This window comes from Uranotaenia lowii, chromosome 3, assembly GCF_029784155.1.
Source record: "Uranotaenia lowii strain MFRU-FL chromosome 3, ASM2978415v1, whole genome shotgun sequence".
NCBI lineage: Eukaryota > Metazoa > Arthropoda > Insecta > Diptera > Culicidae > Uranotaenia > Uranotaenia lowii.
This window is the reverse complement of record NC_073693.1, coordinates 48080876-48093499: the sequence shown is the minus strand read 5'-3', so window position 1 is coordinate 48093499 and position 12624 is coordinate 48080876. Positions and strand designations below refer to the sequence as shown.

The 12624-nt window shown below is 34.6% G+C and overlaps 1 protein-coding gene across 7 annotated transcripts in view; it reads left to right on the top strand.

Annotated features, from left to right (window-relative positions):
* The window catches only part of LOC129757841 (hepatic leukemia factor), a 202620-nt gene that overhangs the window by 73181 nt on the left and 116815 nt on the right, over positions 1 to 12624 (top strand). The window contains exon 1 of one of the 7 annotated variants that reach the window (XM_055755174.1): positions 6953 to 9347. The exons of 5 other annotated variants lie outside the window; for them this stretch is intronic. In XM_055755174.1, coding sequence (XP_055611149.1) covers positions 8807 to 9347 — 541 coding nt within the window. In that variant the 5' untranslated portion in view covers positions 6953 to 8806. Of the gene's footprint in view, positions 1 to 6952; positions 9348 to 12624 lie in introns of those variants that run through there. One more of the 7 variants, XM_055755175.1, reaches the window with a different exon arrangement.

The window sequence follows — 12624 nt, the reverse complement described above, 5'->3', positions numbered from 1 at the left end:
AGTTTTTTTAGAAGTTGGTTAGAATCCAGCTGAGTAACATCAGCGCAAATGACTGAATTCTAGTCAGAAAATTTTATTTTTTAAAAAAAATTATAGGGGAACGTGCTTTGAAAGCTGTTTTGATGACCCTTCAAATGGTCGGATTTTAAAAAAATCGAAAATAATTTAGCTGATTTTTTAAATTGTTCATTAGTTAAAAAAAACAAAATTATTTTTTTTTGATTCCTCAATATGTTGCTGTTCAAGCGCCTGTCAAAATAAGGAATAACTAAGGAAAAGATACTGAAAATTTATGAATGTACAAGTAGGAATATCAAAATACCATTCATTGAAGTGTACATCAAATTTGAAGATTCTGAAGATTTTTTCAGAAAAACTTGATACTTCGTGACGTGAATTCAGTACACTAGCCTGTTCTGTTTTAACTGAGTGAACTCACATCACAGCTTTGAGGAAGCATAATTTTGTTCGTTGTTGTTCAATCGAGTAGCTATTACCATCAAATTCTGGGTAATTTTTATCTCTACAACCTATTTGAAGACACTAGTATCCATTTTTCACAAAAAAAACAGGAAATCAAAGTGGTATGAACTGAAGTCAAAAATTTTCAATTCTAGCGTGAATTTACGTCACAAAAGTAATCGATCACAACACAAACAACTTAAATTTTTTTTAATGACCAAGTTATATTCATTTAGAATAAAATTCTATTTGCGACCGTTTGCTTTTATTTTTTTTTTTCATTTTCAAGTAAATTGGTTGACTTCTAGAATGATAACAGTTTCGAAAAGTCAGGAAAAGCAATTTCACGTCATGGTGAAATGTGTCTGTAGTGCTAAAGTTCTAAGGAACATATTTCGACAACTTTTTCACATACAAATTTTTCTGATAATTTTGCTACAATTTGTTTCAATTTATTTTTAAATTAAATTTTACTTAGAATACCAACAGAGAATTTTATATAGCTCGTTCGTGACTTTCTGTTCGAGGAAATAGAAAAACTGTTTGATCAGGAAGCACTATATTTAAAACAAATTGACAGATTTGAAAATAAAAACTGAATTGAAATGTCTCTTTACCTTTATGTTAAATTTAAAAAAAAACCATGCATATCTTTCAGTTAGAAAAAAAAACGTTTCAGAGTTTCATAGCCAAAAAGATTCAAAATTGGTATTATGTGAGTTTCCTTTCACATTTTTTTTGTTCAATTTTCGCTCTCAAACAATGTTGTAGAAGAAAGTCTTCCAGAATATTCAAAATTCTGATCAAGTTCGGTCTCATTATTTTCACAAATAGGATATTTATGGTGTTTAATTTCGTCTATGCACAATTTTTATACAACCCAGTTTATTTCGGATGACGTTGCATTTCCTCGGAAACGCACAATTTTTTTTCGGTTGAGGAAAACAACTTGGTGGACAAACAAAATCTGGGCGGAAACCGAATCCGGTGGACAGAACTTTGGACCGGAGAGTCATACGTCCAGAAGTGCCTGAACCGCCACCTGCTGTCCATGATCCACATGTACGCTGGCTTGGTATCAATTTAGAAGGTCTATATCGTTCCTAAAGAAATGGGATCTTTTTGGGTCCTTACTGAATTCTATTAAAGAAAACATGTGAACTCTGCAGATTCTATCAAAAACTTTGCAAAAGGCTTGAAAAAGTGGCCAAAATCATCGCAAATCAGTCTTTGCTGAAGCTAATGAGCAGTCTTCGATCAAAAATTCGATCACTGGCCTACGATTGACTGGAATCCAATTTTTATTTATTGACTGTAAAAGGAGACTAATGAGAACACAAAATTAAAAAAAAATAATTTGCTCCGAAATTTTGTTTCTATTGTAAATTTTAAATCTGCATGTCTGCACTCAGATGTCTTTATACCCAGAAAATTTTTAAATATTTTCAATTTGAATTTAGTTTTAGATTGATTTCCATTTTTGGTTGTTTTTCACGTTTGGGTTTCCTATGGCGACCGTCAACAAATTCAATGAAGATTTTTCTCAAGCTTTCCATCGAAAATTCATGAGCAATTACTTTTTGAATTCCGAATTCATAATTTTGGGTTTTTTTTTTTCATTTAACATGAACAAAAAAAAGGTTGCACTTTCGCAAACCTTTTTTTCACTAAAGTAAGCTAAAAACCTATTACAGAAGCTTCAACCCAACTTCTGGTTTTCAAATTGGCATCAAGGTTGCCGAAAAAATTCTGTGTTTATTTTTCAAAACAAATTTGGGTTTTCAGTGATTTTACCCAAGAAATCTGTGAAAGTTTCCTGCTATTTTCATCATTTTTTTTTTTTGAGAAATCATATCAAACACAAACAAAAAGCATTAGATTTAACGAAATTCTTAGGATAAAATCAACTATGAATACCAAGCTCATCAAATTTTTACAAAGAAATTTAAGATAAACATTGGTACAAAAATGTAAATAAAAATACGAACTGAGCTACAAAATTCTGTGAAAAATATCAAAATTCTGTGATCTGTAACACAAATGATGTGATGCAAATTTGCTAAAAATTCTATGAAATTAAAGATTTTTCTGTGATTTCGGCAACCTTGATTGGCATGACAAAAAGTGAACTTTTTGATGGTTTCGAGATAATGAATCTCGATACCAGTATAACATTAAGTTTTTAGAATCAAGCTCTTCATACAATGATCAGAGCATTAAATTTAAATTTCATATCCATGGCTCGAAGATCAAAATCAATTAAACTATTAGTATTTAAAAAAATCAGCTGTAGAATTCATGATTTCCAAATTCAACGCTTTTAATTTTTTTTAAATGAAAAGATTGAAAATTGAACCATAAAATAGAAACAATAAATTCTTAACTTCGTCTGTCCTTCGAATTGTTCTTCCACCGAAATCAGTTCAAATTTCTTTTTCCAATTTTGGAAAAATAAAATAACTCTAAATTTCTTAATTTATTAACTTGGCTTATTTTTTTGCATTCCAGTTGACTTCGTTTTTCCATGATTTAAAGTTTTTTTTTTCTATTCAAAGATTTATTTTATTTACTAACTGTCCTACTGAGAATTGAACAACTCCGTTTTGACTTTCAATCTTTGAATCTTAATTTTTTTAAGTTAAGCATTTCTGAATTGAGTGAATTTACATTTGAAAAAATCAAATTCCAAAAACATGAAAAGAACATAATTTAAAATATAAACTTTAAAATTTATATTTAAAATATAAATTTGCGTTTTTATATCCATATCAAAAGCGTTTTCAGGATATTGAAATCTGAAAACAGTGAAACCTAATCATTTGGAATTTGGATTTCGAATTTAAATTCTGTTCTGCGATTGGGATAGTTCAATTTTCAAAAAATGTTTGTGAATTTCGAATTCGAATTTATTAATTTGAAAACGTTGTTTTTCTTAGTGCACATTTGTTGATTTTAAGTTTTTTTTTATCTGAATTTAGCTTTATTATTAGAAAGCGAATCAAAATTCAATTTTTTTCTCGTTCAAACAGTTGTCTCCATGGTTTGAAATTATTCCGACATTTTTTTCTGTTTTATAATATCTAGATATTTTTATGGCTCGTTAGGTATGATGTATTCTCCATAATAAATTGAGTTTTTCAATGTTATAATTTCTCTAAAACCATTTATTGCTTTCTTTGCAGTAAAGGATAGAAAACATGGAGTAATTTTCTACTACTCTTTATAACATGGACTGTCAGCCTTTGGCTAGTTCGTCTCTCGAGTAAAAATCAACGTGAAAATTAACTTTCGAGGATTTTTGTCATTTGAGGCGCTTGGAACAAGAAGGGTTAGTGCCAAAATCAGAAATTAAGAATAAATAACGCCTGATGACTTTCCAAATATTATTCTTAATCTGGAGAAAATTTCAGATCTTCATAATTTTATAACATTTTTTATCGAACGAAAACCACAATTATATGGCAAACGAGCAAAACGAAAGCTTTGAAGCCCGTTTTCTCGAAACATTATGAACACCTTTTAAATTCTGAAGACTCATTTCAATTTTTATAGAGCATAAACATTTTTCATTCAACTTAGGAAGAATAAAATGCTCAGAAAACTCACCTTAACTCGTACTTTAATTTTCATGTGAATGTTTCGGATAAAAACTAGGATTATTCGATCTAAATTCATTTTTTTTTTTTCACAAAAAGACATAAACGAAATGAACACTAGTAGGATTTTGAGATTTAAAATAGATGAATTAAAAAAATTAAAGCTGCATATGATGGTTTTTCAATATTAGATTTAAAATGAAGGACGGACAATATTTCTAGGGAGTATTTTTCAATCAGCCGATTTTTTTTTATCAAGAACAAATTGTATTTAATCTTTCTTGTAAGATTCATCCAATGATACTTTTAGCAGATAATATGGTTAGACCGCTGCAAAAATGACTTTTTTCGCCCTCATGTTTTTTCGATGCCTTTTGGGTCACCAAGTATCAGTGTAAAATTTGAGATGATTTGGTTGATTCCTGAGTTAGCGCAACGCGTTTCAATTTTGAATGGAAATTTGTATGGAAGAGGAAACTTTGGCACATTTAATCATTCAGAAAATTCAAATAAGGTTGAAATGAAGTCTGTCTTTGATTTTTGGTTTGACTATTCTTAAGCTTCATTTTTTCCTAACATGATAAGTAGCTAAGAATTTCATGAAAAAAATTATAATCATTTCAAAATGAAAAATCTGAATCCATTGAAAAGTATTTAAAAATGGCAGACTTTGCTTGCTAGAGCTGTTGATAATTTCATGAAATGTTTTCGCAAAGCTTATATAAATAAATAAATTCTCTAGAAATGCAAAGCTGTTTTTTATTTTTTTTTATTTCGATCCTACGCTTTCACAGCTTTCAAATAAACAGACAAAAACGAAAAATTAAAAAAAATGAATTTATTTTTTATAACATTGAACAGCTTTTTTAGGGTACAACTAAGGCTTGTGCTTTGTTCACATGAATTGTACTTCAAGAATCAAGAAACATTTTTCATTCAAAGTTGAATTTTTTGGAACTTTCAGTACATCTAGGATTTCATATCTACCTTTGTCCTGTTGCCAAACGTTCGTTCAATGTTTGCGTAGAAGCGGTTACTAGCTAAATTCGCCATTTTACATGAGTAGATAATTGTTCTCGACTGGTAAAACTGTATAAACGGGAAAATATTTCGGCTTTTTCAGTCAATTCACGGATCCAAAACACCTTCTCTTCTTATTCCGACGTTTCGTTCTTTATTTGAACTTTTTCACAGGAATCTACAACAAACATTACAATCTCTTAAAGAACTAATTGACAACATAGAACAGTAGAAAACTTACAGAAAATTGTGTTTCTTCATCTGGAGGATCGATTACAATTAAATTCACATACAATAATTGGACACTTTTTACCATTAAAAACGCTAAAAGATATTAAAATGAAAACTTAGATGAAAAGGCTTACTTAAATATTTATAAAATGAAAATTACTGCCTAGAGCAAACTCCAAACACGAAAGAAAATCTCAAAAAAAACTCAGCAAACAAACACTCCGATCACTGTTCAAAACACGTAATAACTATTTGGACTGAATGCTGAAAAGCTAATGAACCAATTTTCATAAACTCCAGCTTTTAACCAACCATTTTCAAATTTTAAGGATTCCTTATAGAGAAAGAAAAAATCATGAGATTCAGAGTTATGTTGAAGGCTGCAATTTCAACGCTTTGATAGCCGCCGGGGTATCTAAATGGGGGATTAGAAAATTGATTAGATAATACAAGCTGAGGTTTTTAGTTTTATACAATCCTATTTCATTGGCCAATTTATTTATACTTTTTGATTTATTTTTGGTCATCAATGTGTTCCATTCTACCATCCAATTTTGAAAAAAAAACCGTTTGGTACTGCGAGTTCAAACAAATGATTTCAAAGAATTTTAACATTGATCACTCTTCAAAATAATTAATGGAACTCAAATAAGACCATTTCCATAACATTTAAATGGTTATTTCGGTTCAGAAATGATTTCTTTTCGATAACTCCAAGAAACTTTAGTGGAACTTTCAACATTTAAGAAAAACAGTGTTAAATTGAAAATGCGAAAAAAGCAAACATACAATTGAAAACATGCCAAATGAGTCTTAAACATGATACAACAAGGTTCGGAAGTGTTTTTAGAAGTTTTTAATAAAATAAAACTTAAATATACCATTGTACAGGGAAATCATCTATCTTGAAAAGTGGGATAGTCTCCAAAAGAGATTGAAGTTTTTTGTGATAGAGAAGAAGGAAATTATTTTGAAATTCAATTCATAATCCTTGAAAACTATAAGCTCCTTCTAAAAAAATAAAATCGATAAACACAGTGAATAATCTCAATAAAAACTTTTTAAAGACTTACAAAACTTACGTGGCCAAACATGGGCCCAATTTCTTAAAATGATGAATATAAAGCTTCCAATATTTCGAAAAATCAAACGACTCATTTTGATTAATATCTTTTGTGAACCCGAGCAAGGCCGGGTAAAATCAGCTAGTATAGATATAAAAATAAAAAATATTAACTCTTCGACATAGATTCTGAACCTAGAGAGATTGTATTGCAAGTTCTACGCCTCTGTGTTTAACATCTCCAGCAACCATCCCAGCTTCACCGCGTGGAGCTGCTTGGTGGATGGAGCAAAACATCGTCGTCGTCGTCGTTTTCAATTTCAATACCCTTCCGTACGTCGCGCCGTTCGGTGTGTGCTGTGTTTGCGCAAGTTTCCGTCGCTGCCGCTGCTTTTCCGACGCTTTCAGCCGTCGGTCTTTCGGCTGCCTGTTGAATCTTACTTCCTCTTTCACTCTCACTCTCACTTGATCGACGACCCCAACAACGGCGACGACGACGACGAGCGAAGCAAGTTAACATTTCTCCCACTGGGCCACCACCCCTTCGCTACTTCAAGTTCCCTCCTCGGTCGACTCGGATCGGACCGAAAAACAAACCAAAACACACCACCACGAAACATTGCGGAACTGTTGGCTGCAGCTTTTACCTTTCTTTTCAGCCCGATCGAGTGGACGGAACGAAACGAACGATCGGGGGGTTGTGTTTGGTGTTTTTTTCTCAACAACTTTTCGTTGTAGTTCGTCGTTTTTGGCAAGCGAGCTAGCGACTCGATTGGACTGCATAGTGGGGGACCTCCGGGCTCTGTGGACCCTTGGCACCGTACCGCCTGATGAGTCGGGATTCGTCGATCGCTGTAGACGCGTGCGTGCGTGCGAAGTGCTTTCTCTTTTCGCTGACTGGCTTTTACCGTGGATAGGTGTGCAGATATTTTGGGTGAAACGGTACGCGGGAAGCTCCAGAACGATTGTGGGTCGGTTCTATTCTTGGCGCGTACAAATATTCTTTTTGAGCGCAGAACACGTGTGTGGTGGGTAGGCCACCTCGACTTTGTCTGGTTTTGTTTTGATTCTTGACGATCGTGGGCTCGTTCGTCGTTCGTGTGGGTAGACGAAGTCGAAGAGTTGGTGACTCAAGAACGGGGTGAAAGTAGTGACGAAAAAATTCTAGCGCGGGTAGCTCAGAACAGCTGATTCGGTTGAGTGTGCTAGTACACTCACAGCAAAGTTTAGCGAGCTAGTTGGGTCGTTCAGTACCCGGTGTGGATTGCTGGTGTAATTAAAATTCTAATCGCTACTAGTCGGGTCGGTTGTCAAGTTTCGGAATCTTTCGACGAGCAAGACAACAAATGGTGAGGTTCCGGGAGTTATCGCTTGTTTAGTAACAACTCTGGGGATCTGGAGGGAACCTGGAAACCGAATCAGTCTTTGAGTGTATGTCTGTGTATTCCGCTGATAGAGCGTTGAAGCTAGAACGTGCAGTATTGTCGCTGATATATACAGAGAGATAGAACGTGTGCTCATGCAATCGCCCCGTGTGATACGGCCCAAGAGTCGCTCTCCATGTGTGTACTTGCTTTGAGCTGGGAGATGCAATTTGATTAATGAATATAAACAGATCTTCTGAATAGGTGCCGGTGGAACGTGGCGCGTGTCGTGGGTCGTGTGGCGCGCACTTGTGAAACGGGTAACTTAGCAGCGTCCCCCCATTTTCGTTTTCGAAAGCCCTTTTGCGGCCGTCCAGAACCTACGACCAGAAGTCGTTGTGTGATTGTGTTTAGAATTGTGGAAGCTCCGCCGCCGCTTAGAATAGCGAATAGAAGTCAATTTGAATTGAAAAAATGAAACGCATGGAATAGCACAGCACGTACAAGGTCATTTGGATTTACATGCGCTGTGGCTGGAAGAAGTGCTTTGCATTGTAACCCCGCGGGGAATACTCAACTTTAGAACCGGTGTGTGTGTTTGACTAGAAAAAAATATTGAAAATAGATTTTTCTCCTTTCGGAAGTCATCTAGCTTATATCGGTTTAAACCGTTTTGGAAAAGTGGTGCCTTCCTTTGTATGAGCGCTCGATGCGCTAGAAAACCCAAATGTCTACCTCCCTCGACAAGTGTTGGCCATACTCCTGACAGTGAATAATTGCGACTATTGTTGTCGCCCACCTTTACCCGGTAATGGCTCAATCAAGAAAATACAAATTAATAAGTAGAAGAAGCAGCAAACAGTGAAACAGTGAATATTTGTGAACCTGTTTACCCACAAAACATGTGCTACTGTTGAAACCTCCCTCCGAAACCAGAAGTTCTTGTTGATAAAGCGGCTGGACGCTAACAAAACAAAACAGAAGAAGATACAGTGAAAGTAAAGTGAGCCCGTAAACCATCCCCATCAACATTCAATCATTTTACCCTAAGAGAAAGAACCAGTTCATCCATGATGGAATTCCAACCGTTGCCACCGGTTTCTTCCATGAACATCGGTCCTCCGACACCTGCCCCCTCGCCGCACATCCAAATCGGAAATCAGAACAACGGCAATGGAAACGGAGGTGGAGGAGGAAACCCCAACAACCTCCTGAACTCGATGCCACCGCCGATCCTCCCGGTAGGGATGCCCCTACAACAAGTGGTTCACAACCTTCAGCACCTTACCAACGTCAACAACCTCCAACAACAGCAGCAGCAACAGCAGCACCACCAGATTCCGCATCACCATCAGCAGCAGCAGCATCAGGCACACCAAGCGCTCCTCGCAGCGAACAGCACCAACGGCCTAAATGGGATACATCATACGCAAAGTTTGCCACCGACGTCGCAGCTGCTGCAAGCGATACATAACAATACGCACAACGGCAATAACAACAATAACAGCAATGCGATCAACCTGAACAATAGCAACAGTAACAATAACAACAACAATTCGATTACCCAGTATCAGGTGCAGCAGCTCTGGAGACATCACGCCTATTTGAACGGTAATGTGATTTGTTTTGGGGATGTTTAAGTTCATGGTGATTGTTTATGTGACCTTATCAAAGCAACAGAAATTTTTTGTTTTTGGGAAGTATGGCAAAGGGTATTTTTAAAAATCGATTCTGAGTTTAGATATTTTAGATTCTTCAGAAAACCCCATGACTACACAGTTTTTATTTCAGAAGTTATGCTTGGTTCTTGTGAAAATTGGCGCACAATTTCTCCGTACAATTGTGTCTTTGGTGAAGTTCAGAAGTGAAGCGTGAACTCCACCATTATAACTTGAACTAGAATGAACAAGTGTGGTAGGGAACATGTGTTTCGGGGACTCAGAATTATACAAATTCAATCGGTGAAAATGTTTAATAAAGGTTATAGAAAAATTCATTGCGATAAAGAAGCGGAATTCACATTAACATATTAAGTACTAATAGCTTGATAAATCACTTTTATTCTGCTATAGAGTTTCCCATTATGTCTAAGCACAATTTAAAATGAAAATTCTAAACACAATTTAGAAGCAAATTCATTTTTTTCACTTTCATCGTCTTTATAGTCTTGTTGAACAGTGAATAAATTAAAAATAAAATTCCTGTCAGTCATACACAGTAAACGAAAATTACCGAGTTCGGTAATTTTTTTTACCGAAATCCAAACATGTGTAAATCGTTAAACTGTTCGGTAATTTTTTCTGTAAAAAATAAACGAACATCGATAAATCGATTCTTCATTTACCGATGTTCGTTTATTTTTTACCGAACAAATTACCGAACAGTTCAACGATTTACACATGTTAGTATTTCGGTAAAAAAAATTACCGAACTCGGTAATTTTCGTTTACTTTGTAGACCAGTGATCGTATTTTTGATCGAAGACTGCTCATTAGCTTCAGCACAGATTGATTTGGGATGATTTTGACCACTTTTTTTTATAAAAGGTTTAACCAATTTATCAAAAGAATCTGCAGGCTTCACTTTCCTCAAATGCGATTTGGTATGGGTCCAAAAAGTTTCAATTGATCTCACTTGAGGACATTTTGGCGCTTTCATCTCATTCGATACGATCTGGACTTTGTTTTTTTACCCAGAAAACATTTTTGTAGCTGTATTTTTATGCTGTTTTAATACACGTTCCATATACAAAAGTTGGAAAAACATGATTTACCTACCAAAGTGCAATATAAACACATAAATTATATTTCTCTTTAAAGCGACAAAAAATACACTAATTCGGTGCTATCCGACACCTAATTCGTGCCTACCGGAAAAATGCAAGAGAGCGCAAGATTTTCCTCTCATAGCCTTCTAATCGTTGACAGAGACAATATTTTACAGTTCTCTCATTGGTCAATATTTTTCAATTCCCATATGATTTTTATCCATCTGGAGGCACTGCTGGATGCAGAGAGAACATGACGATGGTTTTCTCATTTGAAGCTCGCGCTGGAGCAAAATTATTCCAAAATTTAGAAACAAAGCGGACTTTCTTTCATATCCGATTCAAAGTGACTTCAAACGACATTTTATACGATCTTTTCACAATTCAGTTGAAATTAAGATTCGCAACACTGTTATAAACCACTTAAGTTATCATTTCTGATACGATTCCATGTTTGCTGGTTGGAGTCTTCTTACCAGAGCGTAAGCTCGCATAACTTTTAGGTCCAAAGCTTTGTCCACCGGACGCGGTTTCCACCCTGTTCTTTCTGTCTACGAATCTGCTTTCCTCTCCTTTCTTATGAATTGAATTTCGGACCGCTCCAATGCGTATTTCTTTCATTTCTTTGATATTTTTGCGTTTTCCCGGAAAATGGTTCTCATTTTTACGAAAATTAAGGTAACTGTAGGTCACGATACACTGATTTTTAAATCTAACTGTTAACAACAATATACAGCAGGCATCAGCTTAAGCGATTCTTCATTTGCTTATGTAAATCGTTGAAAAAAGTGTTTCATGTGTATTTCTTCTTCATTTTTTTTTTTTAATATTTCCTTGGTTTTGACCAAATTTGCACGGATATTGTACGGAATTGGAGCTGAGAATTTTGAAAAAAAACCCTGATTTGGCCTGGGTTTTAAGATTTGCCCCGCCCGGAAAAGTGTGATAAAATTTCTTGCAACCAAACTCTAAACTGAAGATTTGGCAATAATTTTAAAGAAAAAAAATTTATTTCACTAATTTACTTTCACATCCTTTAACCTTATCATTTTTTTCTTAAAATTGAAGCATTTAAAACATAAGCTATTTATGTAAAGCACAAACCATTAATTTGAATAGTTGAACAATCAACTAAGTTGCCAAACTCGTGCTTCGATATCCATACCTGTTTCGACGGAAACCTTTGTGGCGAAAATATTCAACTCACTCTTCAGTGTTAGATATTCAATAAATGAAGCTTCCTAAATTTTGTTTCTGTTTGAATAAAGGTGTGTCTGAACAACAGTCGCAGCCCGTGGCTTAAAGGATAGCCTTCAAATCTTCTAAACCAACGGTCATGGGATCGAATCCCGACACGGGGAACATAGTACACTAGTGTTTGTGATTCTTTTTGAATAATTATCCAATAATCAAAAAAGTATGACATCGTATCTAACTTCAACTAAGCTATTGATTTTTTTAGTTTCAAAACCGTATAAATCTAGTCTAAGGGTTAAGCCTTAACCCTTGACCTTAATCGTTGAGGTTCAACGGTTTTTGGCTAGTTTTCGGTCCTGAATTTCAAGCAAACAACTTTCTTTTTAAAATTCTCGACGTTTTGATCATTTTTGTTTGCTTGAAATAGCCAAAAATAGAACAATAAACATCAAAAACGGTCGTTAATTATTATGTTTAGTAATTTGTTCAAACTGATTTTTTAATAAACTTTGATGATTTCAAAATATAGTAGGTATGTTTTTCTTATGATTCAGTTTTTGAACTGTTATACAACTGACATATGATATCAAAGCCAGTAAATAAAATTCCTGATTTTTAGGTCTGAAAATTAGTTTGAGTTGTTGCTTGAGTAAATCTTTTTAGCTGAACTCTATAAGCTTAAATTCCACTTCTCAATTATATTACTAATTCTTGATTAGGGTTCTCGATATCCAAAAAAGTATAACAGGTTATTCAGATATCAACTTAAGATAACCTTGAAAATGTTTAAATAAGCTTTTATTGCTTTAAGCTTTTATCTTATAAACACTATACTGCCGTTGGAAGCATAGTTGGCACATGTTACATTTTGAAATTTTCTACTATTTGGTGTCTAGAAGACTTATTTCAAAATTTGTGTTAGCC